Source organism: Coregonus clupeaformis, unplaced genomic scaffold (assembly GCF_020615455.1).
Source record: "Coregonus clupeaformis isolate EN_2021a unplaced genomic scaffold, ASM2061545v1 scaf0216, whole genome shotgun sequence".
Classification (NCBI taxonomy): Eukaryota; Metazoa; Chordata; class Actinopteri; order Salmoniformes; family Salmonidae; genus Coregonus; species Coregonus clupeaformis.
In genome coordinates, this window is record NW_025533671.1 from 102,062 (window position 1) to 128,785 (window position 26,724).

General features: G+C 44.4%; 1 protein-coding gene across 1 annotated transcript in view; it reads left to right on the forward strand.

Annotated features, from left to right (window-relative positions):
* The window catches only part of LOC121577852 (phosphatase and actin regulator 3-like), a 66,838-nt gene extending 61,870 nt beyond the window's left edge, over window positions 1–4,968 (forward strand). The window contains exons 9-12 of the mRNA XM_045214209.1: window positions 1,709–1,764; window positions 2,867–3,069; window positions 3,424–3,500; window positions 4,330–4,968. Coding sequence (XP_045070144.1) covers window positions 1,709–1,764; window positions 2,867–3,069; window positions 3,424–3,500; window positions 4,330–4,345 — 352 coding nt within the window. The 3' untranslated portion in view covers window positions 4,346–4,968. The remainder of the gene's footprint in view (window positions 1–1,708; window positions 1,765–2,866; window positions 3,070–3,423; window positions 3,501–4,329) is intronic.
* The last annotated feature ends 21,756 nt before the right edge of the window (window positions 4,969–26,724 follow it).

A 26,724-nucleotide genomic window follows, 5' to 3' on the forward strand; every position in this document is an offset into this window, starting at 1 on the left:
AGGAGAGGCGAGGAGAGGAGAGGGGAGGAGGGGAGAGGAGAGGATGGGAGGGGAGAGGAGTTGAGAGGTGAGTAGAGGGAGGGAGAGGAGAGGAGAGAGGAGAGGAGAGGAGAGGAGAGGAGAGGAGAGGAGAGGAGAGGAACTGAGGGGAGAGGAGAGGAAGGAGAAAGGAGAGGAGAGGAGGGGAGAGGAGTTGAGAGGTGAGGAGAGGGGAGGAGGGGAGAGGAGAAGAAGAGGAGAGGAGAGGAGGCGAAAGGAGAGGAGGGGAGTGGAGAAGAGAGGAGAGGAAGGGAAGGGAGAGGAGAGGAGAGGAAGGAGAAAGAAGAGGAGAGGAGGGGAGAGGGCAGAGGAGAGGAGAGGAGAGGAGAGGAGAGGAGAGGAGAGGAGAGGAGAGGAGAGGAGGCGAAAGGAGAGGAGCGGAGTGGAGAAGAGAGGAGAGGAAGGGAAGGGAGAGGAGAGAAGAGGAGAGGAGGGGAGAGGAGGGCAGAGGAGAGGAGAAGAGAGGAGAGGAGAGGAGAGGAGAGGAGAGGAGAGGAGAAGAAGAGGAGAGGAGAGGAGGCGAAAGGAGAGGAGGGGAGTGGAGAAGAGAGGAGAGGAAGGGAAGGGAGAGGAGAGAAGAGGAGAGGAGGGGAGAGGAGGGCAGAGGAGAGGAGAGGAGAGGAGAGGAGAGGAGAGGAGAGAAACTGAGGGGAGAGGAGAGGAGAGAAACTGAGGGGAGAGGAGAGGAGAGAAAGGAGAGGGGAGAGGAGAAGTGGAGAGGAGAGGAGAGGGGAGGAGGGGAGAGGAGAAGAAAAGGAGAGGAGGCGAAAGGAGAGGAGGTGAGTGGAAGGGAAGGGAGAGGAGAGGAGAGGAGAGGAAGGAGAAAGGAGAGGAGAGTAGGGGAGAGGAGGTGAGGGGATGAGGAGGAGGAGAGGAGGGGAAGGGAGGAGAGAAGAGAGGAAGGAGAGGAGAGGAGAGGAGAGGAGAGGAGAGGAGAGGAGAGGAGAGGAGAGGAGAGGAGAGGAGAGGAGAGGAGAGGAGAGGAGGGGAGGGGAGTCTGCCTGCCTGCTGAATCCCTGACTGCTGCAGTTTTCAAGGCTTGCACCGTTTGGAGCGTGAGTGGGAATTTCCTATCTACGTAGCAACACCCCTCCCCTCCTCCTGCGCTGTAGTGAAAGGAGAGAGCTCTCCAGCACCACACCACAGTGGACAGCAGCGTCGCGTCAGTAGCCAGGCAGAATACATTACTGACAGCAGAGTAGAGTAGAGTAGAGCACTCACTGCTGTGCAGTACGGGATCTTATAGGCTACAGATTCATCCTTTTACATTCCCGTCGCGCTGACACTATCCAGGCTATTTTATCCTGCACAGCGGATCTTCTGAAATATTTTTTAAAAACTGGATAGATATTCTGTATAAGGGACTTTGTGTTTGTAGCGTGATAAACCACGCACCTTTGCCTTCTACCCCGATGTGGAGGCGCTCTCGGTTCAGTCACAGAAGAGGGTTCCTAGTAAACTCCAGATGGGACACTAGGAAATGTAGATCGTGGATCTCCACACTCCGACTCAGACATCCTGACTGCTGCTGCTGCTGCTTGTAGAAACGGTCTGTCTGTCTGTCTGTCTGTCAGTCTGTCAGAGACTGTTACCAGAGGACGAGAAGCGGAAAATCAGACAACAACAACAACAACATGGTTCAGAACATCATTCTGGTGTTTTTCCGCAGGCGGCTGAGCCAGAGACCCGCGGTGGAGGAGCTGGAGAGTCGGAACATCCTCAAACGTGAGTGTTATTAGCATATCTCCTACATAGTTTATAACTGATCATACCAACCGCTTCAGTGCGACTGCGACATGATTCAATTATTATTGTTACATTTATTGCCATGGTGATGAAGACACAAGTTACATTGAACTTGAAAAATTGCAGTTTTATACTGCAGGTTTCTTAAAATGCATCTATCTACATATCCTGATTTAAAAACATTTGACAAATAAATATCCCTATTGTCGAACATTAGGCTACTATCGATAAATAGTATTTCAAATGATCAAAAAAATAGTTTTATTTGGCACATTATGCAGAAAGATATCCCATTGCCTAAATCTATATGGAATGTGTATTTTGTGCCAGCTCTCTTCACTACTGGTTTAGAGAAAGGAAGGGACATTCTAACACATTATATCATTCGATCTTTTTTGCACAAAAAAAAAATAAAGAGCTTTAATATCAGTTTTAATCCTGGAGGGCTTTTGTCCCTAAAACTCCTAAACAAAAAATAGTAATCTACTATGTTATATAATACAGTCTATATTCATATTATTATTAATATAATATGAAAATGTATTTCGAAGTGTTTAGGCATTAACTCTGAATTTTGAAGGTAGGGTCAAGTTTATGCATTAACTCCGTAATCTTAAGGTTAGGCATTAACTCAGAATGGTTAAGGTTAGGCATTAACTCAGAATGGTTAAGGTAGTGGTTAAGGTTTGGGATAGGCTTAAAACAAAAACAACTTTCTATCACTGGATTCGAACTTGCAACCTTTGGCACCAGAGGCAGATGCTTATGCCCGTCTCAAATCCTAACTCAAACCCTAACCTTAACTCTAACCCTAACCCTAACCCTAACTCTAACCCTAACCCTAACGTCTAATAAAGATAGATTAAATCCTATTAGGCTTCAATCTGCATGCCCAGCTCACATTTCTCCCAAACACACACACACACACACACACACACACACATTTTAATTAGTCTACAGTCATGTCAGGACTGACACCAGATCATCATAACTATGACATAACTATGGCAACAAGGTGTTACACACAGGTCACAGGTCAATGTTGTTTTTAAATGTGTTGTTCTTCCTGTTTCATCTTCAGAGAGGAACGACCAGTCAGAGCAGGAGGAGAGGAGAGAGATCAAACAGAGACTCAACAGGAAGTTGAACCAGCGTCCCACAGTAGATGAGTTGAGGGAAAGGAAGATACTGATTCGTTTCAGTGACTATGTTGAGGTGGCCAAGGCTCAGGACTACGACCGCAGGGCAGACAAACCCTGGACCAGGCTGTCTGCTTCAGACAAGGTCAGCTCAACTCTCACGCGCAGTCAAACACGTCCACACACACACACACACACACACACACACACACACACACACACACACACACACACACACACACACACACACACACACACACACACACACTCACACACACACACACACACAAACACACAGTAGCAGGCTTTGTGTTCATCATGGTGACAGAGTGACTGCATCAGCTCCTTTTTTCACACTCATTTTTTCACTGTTATTGTTGTTGACTGATGTTGTTGTTATTGTGGTTGACTATGTTATTGCTGTTGACTGTGCTGTTGTTGTTGTTATTGTTGTTGACTGTTCTGTTGTTGTCATTGACATTGTTGTTGTGTTCTCCAGGCAGCAATACGGAAGGAGCTGAATGAGTTCAAGAGCAATGAGATGGAGGTTCACAATTCCAGCAAGCACCTGACAAGGTAAGTGTGTGTGCTTTGGTCAGTGTGTCTCAGGTAATAGACAAACTAATGTAACCTAGCCAGTGTGAGTACATGCACTGTACAGACCTGAGCATACTATTCTGCATTAATAAGCCTGCAGCTATTTCAGCTGGGGGACATTACTGTTTTGTTCTGGCCAGATTTAGCTGGAGGCACTGCAGCTCCAGTCCACTAGCTCCCCTGACTGCTAGAATGAAGGTCGGATTTAGCAGTACGTTTTGCTGAATCACACAGAACCAGGGAGAGGAGGACACATTTAGCCAGAGCCTTGCTCTCCTCTCCTCTCCTCTGCTCTGCTGACGCCAGACCCCCCCTCCCGTCTGACACAGTTATAAAGCTCTGCCAGCGCCACAAAGGACTGTGTCTTACCTAACCATTCAGCACAGTTCCTGTCTAGCACTCAGAGGACATAGCTATTCGATATATAGCTCTATTAATAGATGGTTCAGACAGAGCACTCGCATCGTCCGTCCATTCAGTTATTAATAGATCTCTGATTGATGAAGTTCTGGGAAGTTATCATTTCCTCTAACACTGACTGTGCTCTCTCCCCCTCTCTCTCTCTCTCTCTCTCTCTCCCCCTCTCTCTCTCTCTCTCTCTCTCTCTCTCTCTCTCTCTCTCTCTCTCTCTCTCTCTCTCTCTCTCTCTCTCTCTCTCTCCCCCTCTCTCTCCCCCTCTCTCTCTCTCTCTCCCTCTCTCCTCTCTCCCCTCTCTCCTCTCTCTCTCTCCCCCTCTCTCCTCTCTCTCTCTCTCTCTCTCTCTCTCTCTCTCTCTCTCTCTCTCTCTCTCTCTCTCTCCTGTCTATAGGTTCCATCGACCGTAGTGTAGAGGTAGTTTCTTCTGTGAAGAAGCAGCTGTGCGGTCAGTGAAGACCATGTGACAGTCTCCTGTTCCCAGGTCCAGTCTCCTGTTCCCGGGTTGTTCGACCTACAGATTTCTGTCTGTCTCTCTACCAACGTGGAGGAGCTGTCTGTCTCTCTGTGTGTCACCATAGAGGCTAAGCATGTGGAGCTGGAGCCCAGGATAGATCACAGGAAACATCAGACTGATAAACACTTAAAGGAACTATTAACAGTCAACGTGTGCTGTCTCCTGGATGTCATACAATGAGAAACAGATGAATGAAGAAGACGGCAGCACTCACCAGGTCACTCCATGCCAGCAGTGGGAAAGAATCAGAATAGACAACTTTATTGCAACAAATGTTGCTAAGAATTTCTCTTCGTGTTATTTTCACGTTTTATTCGTCGTGTGTACGGGATACGGATGATTTAAATCATCCAACCATACGCTTACTGCAGGTTCCTTCTCAACAATGCAACAACAATAAATAATTAAAGATAAGAATGCGAACATAAAGGTTAAGAAGCATCTTAAGACATTTACATTTTTAGTCATTTAACAGACGCTCTTATCCAGAGCGACTTACAGGAGCAATTGGGATGAAGTGCCTTGCTCAAGGGCACAGACATATGTTTCACCTAGTCGGCTCGGGGATTAGAACCAGCAACCTTTCAGTTACTGGCCCAATGCTCTTAACCACTAGGCTAGAAAAAGATTAAAAAGGAGGAAACATTACAGTCTCAAAACTGCTGGTATGGAATAAACTGATAGAAATCATGTTGTCTGTGAGTGCTGGTCATCTTATTTCGTAGTGGAGTTGAATCTTTTGGATTGGTTCCCAGTGGAACCAGCCTGATTGCTGGGTCACCATTCTATTTCACTTCACATATCACTCTGGCATTCCTCCTCATCGACGCAGTTTGAGCCCATGTCTGTACTGAGGTGCAGTATTCAAAACTTACTCATCAGCGAATTACCTTCAAGGATTGCAGTATGCCCATGTGGGTTATTGCCCTAAACCCACCCACCATTTCTGAGAGGATGCTGATTGGACCAACCATTTTTCGGGCTTATTCCAAAACCCTCATTTATTGTAGAAAGGTTAGAATGATACGTGGAGTGAAACAGAATGGTGAAGGCAGAGATCAGGCTTGTTCCACCAGGCTACCTCGAACCAGCTCAGAGACAGAGATGGGGCTTGTTCCACCAGGCTACCTCCAACCAGCTCAGAGACAGAGATGGGGCTTGTTCCACCAGGCTACCTCCAACCAGCTCAGAGACAGAGATGGGGCTTGTTCCACCAGGCTACCTCCAACCAGCTCAGAGACAGAGATGGGGCTTGTTCCACCAGGCTACCTCCAACCAGCTCAGAGACAGGGATGGGGCTTGTTCCACCAGGCTACCTCCAACCAGCTCAGAGACAGAGATGGGGCTTGTTCCACCAGGCTACCTCCAACCAGCTCAGAGACAGAGATGGGGCTTGTTCCACCAGGCTACCTCCAACCAGCTCAGAGACAGAGATGGGGCTTGTTCCACCAGGCTACCTCCAACCAGCTCAGAGACAGAGATGGGGCTTGTTCCACCAGGCTACCTCCAACCAGCTCAGAGACAGAGATCAGGCTTGTTCCACCAGGCTACCTCCAACCTGCTCAGAGGGAACATCTCTTCTCCTTCAGAGGAACATTTTATCTTATAACCTTGTTTCTACAAGTCAAGGGATGGAGGAGACGCCAGGTTACGTCCCAAATGGCACCCTATTCCCTACATAGTGCACTACTTTTGACAAGGGCTCATAGGAACACAGACCTTGAGGAGGTCATCTCTATGTCAGAGGACAGAAGATGCCAGGTCACATCTGCCATACTAACAGAGATTTTTTTTTAAATAACAGACTCTTTGAAAGCATTTACGAATGATGGCCTTGTAGACGCTGGCAGAGGAGAGATGTGGAAAGATGAGGAGAGATGTGGAGAGATGTGGTGAGATGTGGAGAAATTAGGAGAGATGTGGAGAGATCTATTGTAAAGTGGTTGTCCCACTGGCTATCATAAGGTGAAAGCACCAATTTGTAAGTCGCTCTGGATAAGAGCGTCTGCTAAATGACGTAAATGTAAATGTAAAATGAGAGATGAGGAGAGATGTGGTGAGATGAGGAGAGATGTGGAGAGATGTGGAGAGATGTGGTGAGATGAGGAGAGATGTGGAGAGATGAGGAGAGATGTGGAGAGATGTGGAGAGATGAGGAGAGATGTGGTGAGATGTGGAGAGATGTGGAGAGATGAGGAGAGATGTGGAGAGATGAGGAGAGATGTGGTGAGATGTGGTGAGATGTGGAGAGATGTGGAGAGATGTGGAGAGATGAGGAGAGATGTGGTGAGATGTGGAGAGATGTGGAGAGATGTAGAGAGATGTGGAGAGATGAGGAGAGATGTGGTGAGATGTGGAGAGATGTGGAGAGATGTGGTGAGATGTGGAGAAATGTGGAGAGATGTGGAGAAATGAGGAGAGATGTGGAGAGATGTGGAGAGATGTGGAGAGATGAGGAGAGATGTGGAGAGGTGTGGAGAGGTGTGGTGCATGTGACCAACGAGCCCTGTCCTCTCCTCTCCAGTAACGCTAGTTGGGTTGCAAAATGTCCGGTAAATTTCCCCAAATTCCCAGGTTTTCCAGAAGTCCCGGCTGGAGGATTCCGGGAATCGGGAGAATTTTGCGACCCTAAATGCTATTCTCCCCCCAGCACCCAGGCATCTGTCTCTCTGGGCTGGACTGCAGGGAGTTTCATATCAACCTGTTAATTTATGATGATGATGATGATGATGATGATGATGATGATTATTATTATATTATTATGCTGTTGGTAAGAGGCAACCATGTCGGTCTGGACACCATGTTATACAACCGTCCCTTTGTAAGCCCTATTTATTGTCTGCACAATACAAGTTTTGACTTTTTACGAACTCCTGTTGTTGTTGGATCTTTTATAAGGTGGTTGGCTGGAGGGTTGGTGAAAAATATATAATTATACCAGGATGATGAAGCAAACAAACTGCAACTTTATTTCAAGCAACATGTATTTAGAAATTAAATCAAATGAACCTTAAAAGCTTCCTTTCTGCACATCCTCAAGCTAGTGATATGTGCTAATAATGTCTCTCTCCTGTGCATGTCATCCGTAAAGCCTACTTTCATTACAAGGGTAGGGATTGCACTAATCCATTTCATGACGGCATGTACATTAGCTGTAGAAGTCTAATCTGGAATCCATCAACATGGTGAGCCTCATTATGAGTCTAATCTGGAATCCATCAACATGGTTAGCCTCATGAGTCTAATCTGGAATCCATCAACATGGTTAGCCTCATTATGAGTCTAATCTGGTATCCTTCAACATGGTTAGCCTCAATATGAGTCTAATCTTGTATCCTTCAACATGGTTAGCCTCATTATGAGTTTAATCTTGTATCCATCAACATGGTTAGCCTCATTATGAGTCTAATCTGGAATCCATCAACATGGTTAGCCTCATTATGAGTCTAATCTGGTATCCTTCAACATGGTTAGCCTCATTATGAGTCTAATCTGGTATCCTTTAACATGGTTAGCCTCATTATGAGTCTAATCTGGTATCCTTCAACATGGTTAGCCTCATTATGAGTCTAATCTGGTATCCTTCAACATGGTTAGCCTCATTATGAGTCTAATCTGGTATCCTTCAACATGGTTAGCCTCATTATGAGTCTAATCTGGTATCCTTCAACATGGTTAGCATCATTATGAGTCTAATCTGGTATCCTTCAACATGGTTAGCCTCATTATGAGTCTAATATTGTATCCATCAACATGGTTAGCCTCATTATGAGTCTAATCTGGTATCCACCAACATGGTTAGCCTCATTATGAGTCTAATCTGGTATCCTTCAACATGGTTAGCCTCATTATGAGTCTAATATTGTATCCATCAACATGGTTAGCCTCATTATGAGTCTAATCTGGTATCCACCAACATGGTTAGCCTCATTATGAGTCTAATCTGGTATCCACCAACATGGTTAGCCTCATTATGAGTCTAATCTGGTATCCACCAACATGGTTAGCCTCATTATGAGTCTAATATTGTATCCACCAACATGGTTAGCCTCATTATGAGTCTAATGAAAAGACCAACCCTCACACTGATCCAGTATAGGCCTTTTCTTTTCTTTCTCATTATTAGCTAATGATTCATGAATTGTCTAAGATTTGTGAATGATTACTACACTCATGAATTATCTAAGATGTGTGAATGATTCCCACACACATGAATGATCTAAGATGTGTGCATGCTTTTCCTATTGTATGATATAATCTGATGCCTGATAGCATGTATCACAGAAACGTCATCTGACGTCTCTAAATTCTTTCTCACAATGGCTGGACAGCGTAAGACAGTCCTAATATAATAATATCCTCGCTTTAAATAGGAGGAAGTGCTCATAGTAATGGCTGGAATTGAATAAATTGAACGGTATCAAACACATTGTTCCATTTATTCCATTTGCCGATTATTATTAGCCGTCCTCCCTTCACCACCCTACACTGGTCTAGCACTGTCAGTGCAGTCTCCTGTCTAACCTGAAGGTCTGCATTTCACAAGGTGGCTAAAAATCATGTAGAAAAAAATATACCACTGAAACACAATTTGTTTGACTTATGATCACAAGATATTGTAGCTACGATTCAGTTTGTTTGACTGTGGAGATTATCGTCACGAGATAGCTACCATTCAGTTTGTTTGACTGTAGAGTTTATCGTCATGCAATAGCTGAAATTCAGTTTATTTGACTATAGAGTGTATCGTCACGAGATAGCTACCATTCAGTTTGTTTGACTGTAGCGCTCATCATCATGAGATAGCTACAATTCTGTTTGTTTGACTGTAGAGCTTAACGTCACGAGATAGCTACCATTCAGTTTATTTGACTGTAGAGCTTATTACGAGATAGCTACAATTCAGTTTGTTTGACTGTAGAGCTTATTACGAGATAGCTACCATTCAGTTTGTTTGACTGTAGAGTTTATCGTCACGAGATAGCTACCATTCAGTTTGTTTGACTGTAGAGTTTATCGTCACGAGATAGCTACCATTCAGTTTGTTTGACTGTAGAGCTTATTACGAGATAGCTACCATTCAGTTTGTTTGACTGTAGAGTTTATCGTCACGAGATAGCTACCATTCAGTTTGTTTGACTCTAGAGCTTATTACGAGATAGCTGCCATTCAGTTTGTTTGACTGTAGTGCATAACGTCATGCAATAGCTGAAATTCAGTTTATTTGACTATAGAGGTTATCATCACGAGATAGCTGCCATTCAGTTTGTTTGACTGTAGAGCTTAACGTCACGAGATAGCTACCATTCAGTTTGTTTGACTGTAGAGTTTATCGTCACGAGATAGCTACCATTCAGTTTGTTTTACTCTAGAGCTTATTACGAGATAGCTAGCATTCAGTTTGTTTGACTATAGATCTTATCGTCACAGCATAACAGCCATTCAGTTTGTTTGACCGTAGACCTTTTCTGCACGAGATAGATACCATTTAGTTTGTTTGACTGTAGAGTTTATCGTTACGAGATAGCTACCATTCGGTTTGGTGGTTGTTTACACTGTGAATCATTGGCTGGCTGAGAATGTTAGCAGGCAATGCATCGTGCATGTAGCCTATTACAGCAACAGAAAGAATGTCAGATATAGAGTTGAAATGTACAGTTGAAGTCGGAAGTTTACATACACTTAGGTTGGAGTCATTTAAAACTTGTTTTTCAACCACTCCACAAATGTCTAGTTAACAAACTATAGTTTTGGCAAGTCGGTTAGGACATCTACTTTGTGCATGACACAAGTAATTTTTCCAACAATTGTTTACAGACAGATTATTTCACTTATAATTCACTGTATCACAATTCCAGTGGGTGAGAAGTTTACATACACTAAGTTGACTGTGCCTTTAAACAGCTTACAGAAATTGATGTCATGGCTTTAGAAGCTTCTGATAGGCTAATTGACATCATTTGAGTCAATTGAAGATGTACATGTGGATGTATTTCAAGGCCTACCTTCAAACTCAATGCATCTTTGCTTGACATCATGGGAAAATCAAAAGAAATCAGCCAAGACCTCAGAAAGAAATTGTAGACCTCGACAAATCTGGTTCATCCTTGGGAGCAATTTCCAAACGCCTGAAGGTACCACGTTCATCTGTACAAACAATAGTACGCAAGTATAAACACCATGGGACCACGCAGCCGTCATACCGCTCAGGAAGGAGACGCGTTCTGTCTCCTAGAGATGAACGTACTTTGGTGCGAAAAGTGCAAATCAATCCCAGAACAACAGCAAATGACCTTGTGAAGATGCTGGAGGAAACAGGTACAAAAGTATCTATATCCACAGTAAAACAAGTCTTATATCGACATAACCTGAAAGGCCGCTCAGCAAGGAAGAAGCCACTGCTCCAAAACCGCCATAAAAAAGCCAGACTACGGTTTGCAAATTCACATGGAGACAAAGATCTTACTTTTTGGAGAAATGTCCTCTGGTCTGATGAAATAAAAATAGAACTGTTTGGCCATAATGACCATCGTTATGTTTGGAAGAAAAAGGAGGTTGCTTGCAAGCCGAAGAACACCATCCCAACCATGAAGCACGGGGGTGGCAGCATCATGCTGTGGGGGTTCTTTGCTGCAGGAGGGACTGGTGCACTTCACAAAATAGATGGAATCATGAGGAAGGAAAATTATGTGGATATATTGAAGCAACATCTCAAGACATCAGTCAGGAAGTTAAAGCTTGGTCGCAAATGGGTCTTCCAAATGGACAATGACCCCAAGCATACTTCCAAAGTTGTGGCAAAATGGCTTAAGGACAACAAAGTCAAGGTACTGGAGTGGCCATCACAAAGCCCCGACCTCAATCCTAAAGAAAATGTGTGGGCAGAACTGAAAAAGCATGTGCGAGCAAGTAGGCCTACAAACCTGACTCAATTACACCAGCTCTGTCAGGAGGAATGGGCCAAAATTCACCCAACTTATTGTGGGAAGCTTGTGGAAGGCTACCCGAAACATTTGACCAAAGTTAAACAATTTAAAGGCAACGCTACCAAATACTAATTGAGTGTATGTAAACTTCTGACCCACTGGGAATGTGATGAAAGAAATAAAAGCTGAAATAAATCATTCTCTCTACTATTATTCTGACATTTCACATTCTTAAAATAAAGTGGTGATCCTAACTGACCTAAGACAGGGAATTTGAACGAGGATTAAATGTCAGGAATTATGAAAAACTGAGTTTAAATGTATTTGGCTAAGGTGTATGTAAACATCCGACTTCAACTGTATACAATTTTTAGTTTACATCCCAATAGTACACTCTATATACATCACAGAAGACTGAAATATATCAAAACCGTTTGACACAGAAACACCAGATTTTGAGCGGATAAAAAAAAAAGTATGTTTATGAATTATACAATTATGAAAAATATGAATAACATTCCACCCATGAGGCCATTAGACTGCAGGGTTACAGTTTAATCTCTAACCCAGTGCTTGAATTGTTCTGGACCACTCAACACTAAGTACTGAGTACCGACACCTCAGATATTCTACTGCTCGGCACCATAGAATATAGACTTAAAAAGATTGCCGCACCTAAATGTAAACAGTCCCAGTACTGGCACCTGTTTCAGTCCACAGTCTGTTTTTCAATATGTTGCTTATTTGATCAACAGAATGTTAGTCAGACCAATCAGATCTGTACTGTACGACAGATGGTAAAACAACAACAACAGAACGACCAGACCCCTCACTAATGACCTGACCAGCTATAAATGGAGCTAATCCTTCCTGTCCAACACACGACCAGACCCCTCACTGCTCACATGAATGACCTAGCCAGCTACTGTATACAGTGCCTTTGTAAAGTATTGTGACCCCTTGACTTTTTCCACATTTTGTTACGTTACAGCCTTATTCTAAAATGGATGTAAAAAAAAATATATAATCCTCAGCAATCCACACACAATAATGACAAAAGTGAAATCAGGTTTTTAGAAAATAAAAAACTGAAATACCTATAAGGTCCCCAAGAACACAGTGGCCTCCATCATTCTTAAATGAAAGACATTTGGAACCACCAAGACTCTTCCTAGAGCCCGGCCAAACTGAGCAATCGGGGGAGAAGGACCTTGGTCCCATCTGGACAAGAGGAATACCTCTAGAAATTTGGCTTACAAACTTTTACAGATGCACAATTGAGAGCATCCTGTCGGGCTGTATCACCGCCTGGTACGGCAACTGCACCGCCCACAACAGCAGGGCTCTCCAGAGGGTGGTGCCGTCTGCCGAACGCATTACCGGGGGCAAACTACCCGCCCTCCAAGACACATACAGCACCCAATGTCACAGGAAGGCCAAAAAGATCATCAAGGACATCAACCACCCGAGCCACTGCCTGTTCACCCCGCTATCATCCAGAAGGCGAGGTCAGTACAGGTGCATCAAAGCTGGGACCGAGAGAATGAAAAACAGCTTCTATCTCAAGGCCATCAGACTGTTAAATAGCCATCACTAGCACATTAGAGGCTGCTGCTGCCTATTGAAATCACTGGCCACTTTAAGAAATGGAACACTAGTCACTTTAATAATGTTTATATATCTTGCACTACTCATAAAAAAATACAAAAAATAAAAATTATTTAACCTTTATTTAACCAGGTAAGCCAGTTGAGGACAAGTTCTCATGTACAACGGCGACCTGGCCAAGATAAAGCAAAGCAGTGCGATAAAAACAACAACACAGAGTTACATATGGGGTAAACAAAAAACGCACAGTCAATAACACAATAGAAAATGTATATACAGTGTGTGCAAATGTAGTAAGTTATGGAGGTAAGGCAATAAATAGGCCATAGTGCAAAATAATTACAATTTAGTATTAACACTGGAATGATAGATGTGCAGAAGATGATGTGCAAATAGAGATACTGGGGTGCAAATGAGAAAAATAAATAACAATGTAAATAACAATATGGGGATGAGGTAGTTGGGTGGGCTAATTACAGATGGGCTGTGTACAGGTGCAGTGATCGGTAAGCTGCTCTGACAACTGATGCTTAAAGTTAGTGAGGGAGATAAGTGTCTCCAGCTTCAGAGATTTTTGCAGTTCGTTCCAGTCATTTGCAGCAGAGAACTGGAAGGAATGGCAGCCAAAGGAGGTGTTGGCTTTGGGGATGACCAGTGAGATATACCTGCTGGAACGCATACTACGGGTGGGTGTTCCTATGGTGACCAATGAGCTAAGATAAGGCTGGGATTTGCCTAGAAGTGATTTATAGATGACCTGGAGCCAGTGGGTTTGGCGACGAATATGTAGTGAGGGCCAGCCAACGAGAGCGTACAGGTCACAATGGTGGGTAGTATATGGGGCTTTGGTGACAAAACAGATGGCACTGTGATAGACTACATCCAATTTGCTGAGTAAAGTGTTGGAAGCTATTTTGTAAATGACATCGCCGAAGTCAAGGATCGGTAGGATAGTCAGTTTTACGAGGGCATGTTTAGCAGCATGAGTGAAGGAGGGTTTGTTGCGAAATAGGAAGCCGATTCTAGATTTAACTTTGGTTTGGAGATGCTTAATGTGAGTCTGGAAGGAGAGTTCACGGTCTAACCAGACACCTAGGTATTCTAAGTCAGACCCGCCGGGAGTAGTGATTCTAATCGGGTGGGCAGGTGCAAGCAGCATTCGATTGAAGAGCATGCATTTAGTTTTACTAGCGTTTAAGAGCAATTGGAGGCTACGGAAGGAGTGTTGTATGGCATTGAAGCTCGTTTGGAGGTTTGTTAACACAGTGTCCAATGAAGGGCCAGATGGATACAAAATGGTGTCGTCTGCGTAGAGGTGGATCTGAGAGTCACCAGCAGCAAGAGCGACATCATTGATATACACAGAGAATAGAGTCGGCCCGAGAATTGAACCCTGTGGCACCCCCATAGAGACGGCCAGAGGTCCAGACAACAGGCCCTCCGATTTGACACATTGAACTCTATCTGAGAAGTAGTTGGTGAACCAGGCGAGGCAGTCATTAGAGAAACCAAGGCTGACAGTGTTTCCTAGCCTCAGTGCAGTGGGTAGCTGGGAGGAGGTGCTCTTATTCTCCATGGACTTTACAGTGTCTCAAAAGTTTTTGGAGTTAGTGCTACAGGATGCAAATTTCTGTTTGAAAAATGCTAGTCTTTGCTTTCCTAACTGATTGTGTATATTGGTTCCTGACTTCCCTGAAAAGTTGCATATCGCGGGGGCTGTTCGATGCTTATGCAGTACGCCACAGGATGTTTTTGTGCTGGTCAAGGGCAGTCAAGTCTGGGGTGAACCAGGGGCTATATCTGTTCTTAGTTCTGAATTTTTTGAATGGGGCAGGCTTATTTAAGATTGAGAGGAAAGCACTTTTAAATAACATCCAGGCATCCTCTACTGACGGAATGAGGTCAATATCCATCCAGGATACCAGGGCCAGGTCAATTAGAAAGGCCTGCTCGCTGAAGTGTTTTAGGGAGCGTTTGACAGTGATGAGGGGTGGTCGTTTGACCGCGGACCCGTTACGGACGCAGGCAATGAGGCAGTGATTGCTGAGATCCTGGTTGAAGACAGTGGAGGTGTATTTAGAGGGTAAATTAGTCAGGATGATATCTATGAGGGTGCCCATGTTTACGGATTTATTGTTGTACCTGGTAGGTTCCTTGATAATTTGTGTGAGATTGAGGGCATCTAGTTTAGATTGTAGGACGGCCGGGGTGTTAAGCATATCCCAGTTTAGGTCACCAAGCAGTACGAACTCTGAGGATAGATGGGGGGGCAATCAATTTACATATGATGTCCAGGGCACAACTGGGGGCTGAGGGGGGTCTGTAGCAAGCGGCAACAGTGAGAGACTTATTTCTGGAAAGGTGGATTTTTAGAAGTAGAAGCTCAAACTGTTTGGGCACAGACCTGGATAGTATGATAGAGCTCTGCAGGCTATCTCTACAGTAGATTGCAACTCTGCCCCCTTTGGCAGTTCTATCTAGATGGAAAATGTTGTAGTTCGGAATGGATATTTCTGAATTTTTGGTGCCCTTCCTAAGCCAAGATTCAGACACTGCTAGAACATCCGGGTTGGCGGAGTGTGCTAACGCAGTGAATAACTAAAACTTAGGAAGTAGACTTCTGATATTAACATGCAAGAAACCAAGGCTTTTACAATTACAGAAGTCAACAAATGATAGCGCCTGGGGAGTAGGAGTGATACTGAGGGCTGCAGGGCCTGGGTTAGCCTCTACATCACCAGAGGAACAGAGGAGGACTAGAATAAGGATACGGCTAAAGGCTTTAAGAACTGGTATTCTAGTGCGTTGGGTACATAGAATAAAGGGGGCAGATTTCCGGGCATTGTAGAAAAGATTCAGGGCATTATGTACAGACAAGGATATGAAAGGATATGAGTAAAGTGGAGGTAAACCTAAGCGTTGGGTAACAATGAAAGAGATAGCATCACTGGAGGCACCAATTGAGTCGGTCTCTGCGTGTATGGGGGGTGGGACAAAGGAGCTATCTAAGGCAGGTTTAGCTGGACTGGGGGATCTACAGTGAAATAGTACAATTAGAAATAACCGAAACAACAATAAGCTAACCATATTGAGAAGGGAGAAAGGCGTAAAGCAATCACAGGTGTAATTTGAGAGAGCTAAGACAACAGCTGGTAATGACGACACAGTTTGGGCTGAGGCTAAACATAAACAGGATGCGGTACCGTAAAAAGGAACAGTCCAGCAGGCATCAGCTGTATAGCTGAGTTATCATAAGGTCCGGTGAACAGCAATAGGATAGTTCTGAGGTAGTTCGGGGGCTGCTAAAGCACTAGCGAGCAAGAGGCCACGGCTAGCGTGTGCTAGCGGGCCGGGGCTAGCAGATGGAATCTTCGTGGTCGACGTCGTAACGGGAAGCCTGTTGTAACCACATCAGACGATTTCGTCGGCAGACCAGTCGTGTAGGATCGGCGGGGCTCCGTGTCGACACTAGGAGGTCCCGTCTGGTTGACAGAGAGGTAGATAGCCGGGAGATGGGCCTGGCTTGAGGCTAGCTCAAGGCTAACTGGTACGTCAGGAGGTGGATATTAGCCAACAACAGCTATTCGGTTACAGCTAGCTAGTTGCGATGGTCCGGCGTTAAGGTCCAGTGATTCAGTGATTCCGGCAGAAAATCTGATATGCTCTGGGTCGATAGCACGCTGTGCAGACTGGCCGATAATTGTCCAGGCTAGAGCTGGCTGGTAGGTAGTGCAGGCCACGGACAGTGGTGAAGACCGCTAACGGTGGCTAATAGCAAGTAGCTAGTTAGCTGGCTAGCTGGCTAGTTTCAGCCGTAGGTTCTTGATAAAAATAAAGAAATAATAGAATCCGTTCCACATTGGGTGAGGCGGGTTGCAGGAAAGTATATTTAGTTAACGGATGGAAAGTGAGATGGAGAAATATACACGAATAAAAGACACAAAAAAAAAAAAACTGCCTATTTACACGAGGACACAACACAACACATGACCGCACTACTACGCCATCTTGGATTGGCCATCTCTCATATGTATATACTGCATTCTATTCTATAATATTCTACTGTATCTTAGTCCATGCCGCTCTGTCATTGCTCGTCCATATATGTATATATTCTTAAATCCCATTCCTTACTAGATTTGTGTGTATTGGGTATATGTTGTGAAATTGTTAGATATTACTGCACTGTCGAAGCTAGAAGCACAAGCATTTCGCTACACCCGCTATAACATCTGCTAAACACGTGTATGTGACAAATAACATTTGATTTGATTCGATTTTTTTGGTCAGGGAGGTGACCAAGAACCCAATTGTCACTCTGAGAGAGCTCCAGAGTTCCTCTGTGGAGATGTTAGAACTTTCCGGAAGGACAACCATCTCTGCAGCACTCCACCAATCAGGACTTTATGGTAGAGCAGCCAAACGGAAGCCACTCCTCAGTAAAAGGCACATGACAGCCCGATTGAAGTTTGCCAAAAGGCACCTAAAGACTCTCAGACCATGAGAAATAAGATTCTCTGGTCTGATGAAACCAAGATTGAACTCTTTGGCCTGAATGCCAAGCGTCACGTCTGGAGGAAACCTGGCACTAGCCCTACGGTGAAGCATGGTGGTGGCAGCATCATGCAGTTGGGATGTTTTTCAGTGGCAGGGACTGGGAGACTAGTCAGGATCGAGGGAAAGGTGAACGGAGCAAAGTACAGAGAGATCCTTAATGAAAACTTGCTCCAGAGTGCTCAGGACCTCAGACTGGGGCAAAGGTTCACCTTCCAACAGGACAACAACCCTAAGCACACAGCCAAGACAACGCAGGAGTGGCTTCGGGACAAGTCTCTGAATGTCCTTGAGTGGCCCAGCCAGAGCCCGGACTTGAACCCGATCTAACATCTCTGGAGAGACCTGAAAATAGCTGTGCAGCGACGCTCCCCATCCAACCTAATAGAGCTTGAGAGGATCTGCAGAGAAGAATGGGAGAAACTCCCCAAATACAGGTGTACCAAGCTTGTAGCGTCATACCCAAGAAGACCCGAGGCTGTAATCGCTGCCAAAGGTGCTTCAACAAAGTACTGAGTAAAGGGTTTGAATACTTATGTAAATGTGATATTTCCGGTTTTTTATTTTAATAAATTAGCACACATTTCTAAAAAACAGTTTTTGCTTTGTCATTATGGAGTATTGTGTTTAGATTGATGAGGGGGGAAAAAACAATTGAATCAATTTTAGAATAAGGCTGTAACCTAACAGAATGTGGAAAAAGTCAAGGGGTCTGAATACTTTACGAAGGCACCATTGATGAAGCTTAGGATGGAGGGAGGGAGGGAGGGATGCTCCTTTGTGTGGGAGGGATGGCTTCGTCATCTTAGGGTGTTCCCCGGTTCCCTCTATGTCGTGTGTCCAGTGTGTGTGTGTGTGTGTGTGTGTGTGTGTGTGTGTGTGTGTGTTTTCACCGCCTTGGCCATCACGACACACGACACAGACGGACACCCCAAGATCAGGACTCCATCCCCCATCCCACACACACCCAGCAGGTCCAGGCAGGAAGCCACGTCAGAGTATGTTAGAGACCCTGAATGTTCTATTGGTGTATAATCAGTAGGAGTGTGTTTGAGGAGGGCTGTGTGATGACCCGGAGGAAGCAGGATGTCCCCTCCACCCACTGTACAGTCTATGATGTCTTCTCCATTCACAGTCTTTTTTTGCATCCCAAATGGCACCCTATTCCCTACATAGTGCACTACTTTTGACCAGGACTTATAGCTCTGGTCAAATCTGGTGCACTATATAGGGAATAGGGTGCCATTTTGGCACTCCACCAATCAGGACTTTATGGTAGAGTGGCCAGACGAAAGCCACTCCTCAGTAAAAGGCACATGACAGCCCGATTGGAGTTTGCCAAAAAAGCACCTAAAGACTCTCAGACCATGAGAAATAAGATTCTCTGATCTGATGAAAACAAGATTGAACTCTTTGGCCTGAATGTCAAGCGTCACGTCTGGAGGAAACCTGGCACCAGCCCTACGGTGAAGCATGGTGGTGGCAGAATCATGCTGTGGGGATGTTTTTCAGTGGCAGGGACTGGGAGACTAGTCAGGATCGAGGGAAAGATGAATGGAGCAAAGTACAGAGAGATCCTTGATGAAAACCTGCTCCAGAGCGCTCAGGACCTCAGACTGGGGCGAAGGTTCACCTTCCAACAGGACAACAACCCTAAGCACACAGCCAAGACAACACAGGAGTGGCTTCGGGACAAGCTTGTAGCGTCACACCCAAGAAGACTTGAGGCTCTAATCGCTGCCAAAGGTGCTTCAACAAAGTACTGAGTAAAGGGTCTGAATACTTATGTAAATGTGATATTTCCGGTTTTTTATTTTAATAAATTAGCACACATTTCTAAAAAACTGTTTTTGCTTTGTCATTATGGAGTATTGCGTTTAGATTGATGAGGGGGGAAAAACAATTGAATCAATTTTAGAATAAGGCTGTAACCTAACAGAATGTGGAAAAAGTCAAGGGGTCTGAATACTTTACGAAGGCACCGTTTATGGAGCTTAGGATGGAGGGAGGGAGGGATGCTCCTTTGTGTGGGAGGGATGGCATCGTCATCTTAGGGTGTTCCCCGGTTCCCTCTATGTCGTGTGTCCAATGTGTGTGTGTGTGTGTGTGTGTGTGTGTGTGTGTGTGTGTGTTTTCACCGCCTTGGCCATCACCCATCACGACACACGACACAGACGGACACCCCAAGATCAGGACTCCATCCCTCCCACACACACCCAGCAGGTCCAGGCAGGAAGCCACGTCAGAGTATGTTAGAGACCCTGAATGTTCTATTGGTGTCTAATCAGTAGGAGTGTGTTTGAGGAGGGCTGTGTGATGACCCGGAGGAAGCAGGATGTCTCCTCCACCCACTGTACAGTCTATGATGACGTCCCCTCCATTAACAGTTCTCTACTGTACTTCCACTACCACCACGCTTGGATGAGCAGATCTGGGATCAGCCCAGATAGCCTACTTTAATAATAATAATATGCCATTTAGCAGACACTTTCATCCAAAGCGACTTACAGTCATGTGTGCATACATTTTTACGTATGGGTGGTCCCAGGGATGGAACCCACTACCCTGGCGTTACAAGCGCCGTGCTCTACCAGCTGAGCTACAGAGGACCAAGCGCCGTGCTCTACCAGCTGAGCTACAGAGGACCAAGCGCCGTGCTCTACCAGCTGAGCTACAGAGGACCAAGCGCCGTGCTCTACCAGCTGAGCTACAGAGGACCAAGCGCCGTGCTCTACCAGCTGAGCTACAGAGGACCAAGCGCCGTGCTCTACCAGCTGAGCTACAGAGGACCACAGCGCTGACTCAAGGAGACAAACTAACTCATTCTACAGGGTGGGTGCAATATTTCAGAAGACTTTGGTTAGATAAAACTGTAGTCACACCTGAACAGGTAACTGACTGTTTCACGTACACAGAGAAGGGAGAGGCCGAGAGGGAAACAGTTACTCCATCAACTACAGGTTTTAAATCTGGGCACTATCTCCATCTAGTGTTCACTAAATGTAATAGAAAATCAACTCAGTACAGAGCGATATTACAGTAATATGCCATTTATAATAATATGCCATTTAGCAGACGCTTTAATCCAAAGCGATTTACAGTCACGTATGCATACATTTTTACGTATGGGTGGTCCCGGGGATCAAACCCACTACCCTGGCGTTACAAGCGCCGTGCTCTACCAATTGAGCTACAGAGGACCACAGTACCGGTAATCATATCTCATTTACAACATAAGAAGATACTGCAGTATTTCTCAATATGAATCTATTAATTAATGAAAAATTACCCTGTTGCCATAGAGGAATAAATAATTTTGTAACTTTGAAAATACAGAAGCCTAATTACAGAGGGAAGAGTGGGGTAAGTGGAGCCAAAGGGTGAGTTGAGTTGAGGGACCCCTTGTTTCTATGAAACCATAGACAAAATGTATCATTTGACCAAATATTTAGGAAGAGGTCATCATGTAATGGAGTCTGTGTAGGAAGAAACCACATGGAAAAAGTGGTAAGCAAGTTAGGTCCAAAAAAACTGTTTTTTTACCAAGTCAAATGAATTGGTTGTGTGAAAAGTTTCATACTGCTTGTATATAAACCAAAGTAGACTGCTCTATACAGTTGGGGTCTCTATAAACTTCAATGGGAGGTCCTAAACCTAGCATGAAAGTGCATGCTTGAAGCTGTGTGGGCTAATATACACTACCAGTCAGAAGTTTGGACACACCTACTCATTCAAGGGTTTGTCTTTATTTGTACAATTTTCACCATTGTAGAATAATAGTGAAGACATCAAAACTATGAAATAACACATATGGAATCATATAGTAACCAAAAAAGTGTTTAAAAAATCCAAATATATTTTATATTTGAGATTCTTCAAATAGCCACCCTTTGCCTTGATGACAGCTTTGCACACTTGTGGCATTCACTCAACCAGCTTAACCTGGAATGCTTTTCCAACAGTCTTGAAGGAGTTCCCACATATGCTGAGCACTTGTTGGCTGCTTTTCCTTCACTCTGCCGTCCGACTCATCTCCAAACCATCTCAATTGGGTTGAGGTCTGGGGATTGTGGAGGCCAGGTCATCTGATGCAGCACTCCATCACTCTCCTTGGTAAAATAGCATTTCATGCAATTCTACGTCCTTTTACATGACTGGAGACTTTGGCAGAATATTTTTTAATACAGCACAAATGATCGAAATGGCAGGCTACTTTGACACTGACAAACTGAGAATCTGAGATAAATAAAAACAACCTTGTCTTGAATCCATCAATAGCAAAGGCCTAGGTGTGTGGAGACATGTTGTAGGCTACAATATGAGGAGGAAATTATAGTCCTAAATATTCTTTCCAGTTTCACTGACTCGCCCAATGATAAGCTGCTCACTCGCTGGTGATTGTCGATGCGCTCGTGCCAAAAGCTCTTTTGTTAAAAAAAGTATCCTCTTTACATCAGGAGTCGTGGCTTTCCAGCCTGTGTTTTCGCGCGATTGTATTTGAAATGTTTTGTCGGCGTGCTGTTTTTTCACGAACAGATTTGCAGCTGTTATTGGGCAACAATCCACAGCTGGGCTATTTTTAAAAGAAGCTATTGATCCTCTGTGGCTAAATCGTAGGCCTTCTCATGAGGTATTCTGAATGATTTCATTTATTTCTGAACTGACAGCAGTAATTCTATAACTTTGGCAAATGTAGCCTATTTCGATTCATCAGGGGTGCTGCAGCTTCTCCGGAACCCTTCGCTTATATGATTCTATAAGGAAATAATATATAATAATATAATATGCCATTTAGCAGACGCTTTTATCCAAAGCGACTTACAGTCATGCATGCATCATTTTTTTTTGTGTATGGGTGGTCCCAGGGATCAAACCCACTACCTTGGCGTTACAAGCGCCGTGCTCTACCAGCTGAGCTACAGAGGATCATAATAAATGATGAAGTGCAACGCTGGAGAGAGGAGAGCTGCAGACTGATGTCTATCAGAGCAGAGAGAGGGAGAGAGATCATAGAAAGTGAATCTCATTCGACCTTCCCAAGTTCTCTCACGTCACCCCGCTCCTCCGCACACTCCACTGGCTTCCAGTTGAAACTCGCATCTACTACAAGACCATGGTGCTTGCCTACGGAGCTGTGAGGGGAACGGCACCTCCTTACCTTCAGGCTCTGATCAGACCCTACACCCTAACGAGGGCACTACGTTCATCCACCTCTGGCCTGCTAGCTCCCCTACCTCTACAGAAGCACAGTTCCCGCTCAGCCCAGTCAAAGCTATTCGCTGCTCTGGCAACCCAATGGTGGAACAAGCTCCCCCATGACGCCAGGACGGCGGAGTCACTGACCACCTTCCGGAGACACTTGAAACGCTACCTCTTTAAGGAATACCTGGACTAGTATAAAGTAATCCTTCTACCCCTCCCTCTCCAACCCCCCTATTAAAAAAAAGAAGAAAAAAAGTGGTATAAATATTTTACATGTCACGAGAGGTACCGGATCCGGCCAAATAGGTTCTGGAACAAAACAGTCCAAAACGGAGAGGTGCCGGACCCTGTTCCGGCAGGATCCGGCTCAAATTAAGCACTGGTGAGCCGGCTTCAAGAAGTATCAAGTTTGCTAATGGACACTGGAGGACTTTCCTGCACAAGCTGCATTCTCCGGTAGTCATAGACAAGCCCCAGGTAGCATAAAGGAGAAATACACTGGATTGGTTATTATTTGTATCTACCAATATTAAATACATATTTAGCAATTTATTTGAGCTTTTATGCAAGTACCTAAACCGGGGTTTGTTGAATTCACCACCGTGCAACTCCGCACTTCACCACAAGGTGGCGGCATAGTATCATTTATGCGAGTAGAAGCTCAGCTGGCGCGCTCCGTTTGAGAGGAAACAACAGGACAGGAGAACATCAGGAGAGAGAGGATGGTGTTGATGAGGAACGTTTTTTGGTCTTGTACTGATTGTGGGTGTTTTGACGTGCAGGGTATTGCATTCCTCATTTTGCAAGTGGAATTCAGCAGGGGAGAATGTAAGAGGGTTGGTTATCCTTCCACTTTACACTGCAGAAATATGTATTCGATGTTTATGTATTCCTATTGGTATGGGTTGAAGTTCCATATCAATAAGGTGTTATGCCATTGGTCATGCTTGCAGATGGGTGGGAGATTGCGAACGTAAATTCTTCCCAGTCTGTTATTGACATGCAAGTAGTAGGTCAAGTTCTGTGTTCTAATATCATATTTACAATGTGTATGAGTTCACTATGTCAAATCAAATCAAATTGTATTGGTCACATACTTAGCAGATGCTATTGCGGGTGTAGGGAAATGCTTGTACATGTCCTAATGTGTGTGTGTGTGTGTATATATATATATATGTGGGTGTGTACAGTATCTGGTAGATATTGGGGGCATCCTGGGATGTGCTTTTGTATGTTATTGCTGTAAGAGTGAGTTAGCTAGCATGCTCTAATTGTAATGGTCACATTAGCTCCCTGCTAATTCACAGTTATTTCAATGCTAACGGACGAATCACAAATCTACAGCCATCAACATACTGTTGGTCCTGCACATCTAATGTGCTTCCTATCATCAGGTACTTCCATTTACTGTCTTTTCATTGGTGATTACAAAAAGCCCTTTCTGATACTGACATACAAGCGAATAGACACCAATCAACTGGGATCGCTGGCATCAATAGGTTTAGTCTAATACATGATACTAAAACGTTCCCTATCATGAGGTTGCTACAACTTAGCCTACGAATGAAAGTTTATAAAGGAGGTGCACAGGCCGAGACCCAAGTTGGAGTAATCAAAGTGACAGAAAATACCGCCTTGCACACTCTTGCCTGCATCTAGCTGATCTAGGGTGTAATCATTAGTCCAAACAGATGCAAACAAGAGTTTCTATTGGACAAATTCAGCTAGGTTTATCCCCGTTTCGTTCCGTTTGATTCCGTTTATGAAACACTTTTCAACAGAATCGGCGGAATGATCACCCCCATACACAGTTGACTTTCATAGCAGCCACATACAAACAGCATCATCCCTTTGATCGTTGTATAATTCCTTCTCGCATCTACGCGCTCTCCTCCTCTCACCTTTTCCCTTCGCTTGTGGAGTTCAGTGCACAACACATCAGCTGTCCGTGACCAGGCGAAATAATCGTTCCAAGCCAAACCTTCATACAATAATCGCTAACCGCTACACACAGCCTACATCGTTGTCACCATATTAGCTAACGTCATGGTCAACACAGCTACTAGAACTAACCCGTTAGTAAACCCGCTACAATCACGCAGTACAGCGTACAGCAAGCAGTTTAGCTTTAGTTTAATGGCAATACATTTATTAAACTGAAAGCTTACATTGACTTGGAAGAGTTCCAGTTTTGGATAGCCTTAGCCAGCTAGCTAACGTAAACAGCATTCCTCTCTGTTTGATCCGGGTGTTTGAGTAGGCTAAATTAGCTAGCTGCATTAGCTAGCTCAGTAAGTGAAAGTGAAAAAATACAACAAAACATAGCTCTTTCTCTCTCTCTCTCTCTCTCTCTCTCTCTCTCTCTCTCTCTCTCTCTCTCTCTCTCTCTCTCTCTCTCTCTCTCTCTCTCTCTCTCTCTCTCTTTGCTGCTTCTCCTTTGTTTTTGAAGAAATGAATTTGTTCAAAAATGGTCTTTCTCTCTGAGTCAACTACTCACCACATGTTATGCACTGCAGTGCTAGCTAGCTGTAGCTTATGCTTTCAGTACTAGATTCATTCTCTGATCCTTTGATTGGGTGGACAACATGTCAGTTCATGCTGCAAGAGCTCTGATGGGTTGGAGGACGTCCTCCAGAAGTCTTCATAATTACTGTGTAAGTCTATGGAAGGGGGTGAGAACCACGAGCCTCCTAGGTTTTGTATTGAAGTCAATGTACCCAGAGGAGGACGGAAACTAGCTGTCTTCCGGCTACACCATGGTGCTACCCTACAGACTGCTGTTGAAGCTACTGTAGACCTTCTTTGCAAAATAGTGTGTTTTAATCAGTTATTTGGTGACGTCAATATATTTAGTATAGTTTTATCTAAAAAATAATATGTTTTTTAATGTTTCACTATGTACATTTTTCTGAAATTCACTGAGTAGGATAGTCCAACCCTTCCTCTTCTGAGGATCCTCGCCCAGCTCAACCCCATACCCGGGGTAAGTTGTGCCAATTTTGAAGATGCAAAATATTTTTGATTGTGAAACAAACAAGAAATAAGACAAAAAAACAGAAAACTTGAGCGTGCATAACTATTCATCCCCCCAAAGTCAATACTTTGTAGAGCCACCTTTTGCAGCAATTACAGCTGCAAGTCTCTTGGGGTAAGTCTCTATAAGCTTGGCACATCTAGCCACTGGGATTTTTGCCCATTCTTCAAGGCAAAACTGCTCCAGCTCTTTCAAGATGGATGGGTGTACAGCAATCTTTAAGTCATACCACAGATTCTCAATTGGATTGAGGTCTGGGCTTTGAATAGGCCATTCCAAGACATTTAAATGTTTTCCCTTAAACCACTTGAGTGTTGCTTTAGCAGTATGCTTAGGGTCATTGTTCTGCTGGAAGGTGAACCTCCGTCCCAGTCTCAAATCTCTGGAAAACTGAAACAGGTTTCCCTCAAGAATTTCCCTGTATTTCCCTTCAATTCTGACCAGTTTTCCAGTCCCTGCCGATGAAGAACATCCCCACAGCATGATGCTGCCACCACCATGCTTCACTGTGGGGATGGTTTTCTCGGGGTGATGAGAGGTGTTGGGTTTACGCCAGACATAGCATTTTCCTTGATGGCCAAAAAACTCAATTTTAGTCTCATCTGACCAGAGTACCTTCTTCCATATGTTTGGGGAGTCTCCCACATGCCTTTTGGCAAACACCAAATGATTTTGCTAATTTTTTTCTTTAAGTAATGGCTTTTTTCTGGCCACTCTTCCGTAAAGCCCAGCTCTGTGGAGTGTACGGCTTAAAGTGGTCCTATGGACAGATACTCCAATCTCCGCTGTGGAGCTTTGCAGCTCCTTCAGGGTTATCTTTGGTCTCTTTGTTGCCTCTCTGATTAATGCCCTCCTGACTGGTCCGTGAATTTTGGTGGGCGGCCTTCTCTTGGCAGGTTTGTTGTGGTGCCATATTCTTTCAATTTTTTTTATAATGGATTTGATGGT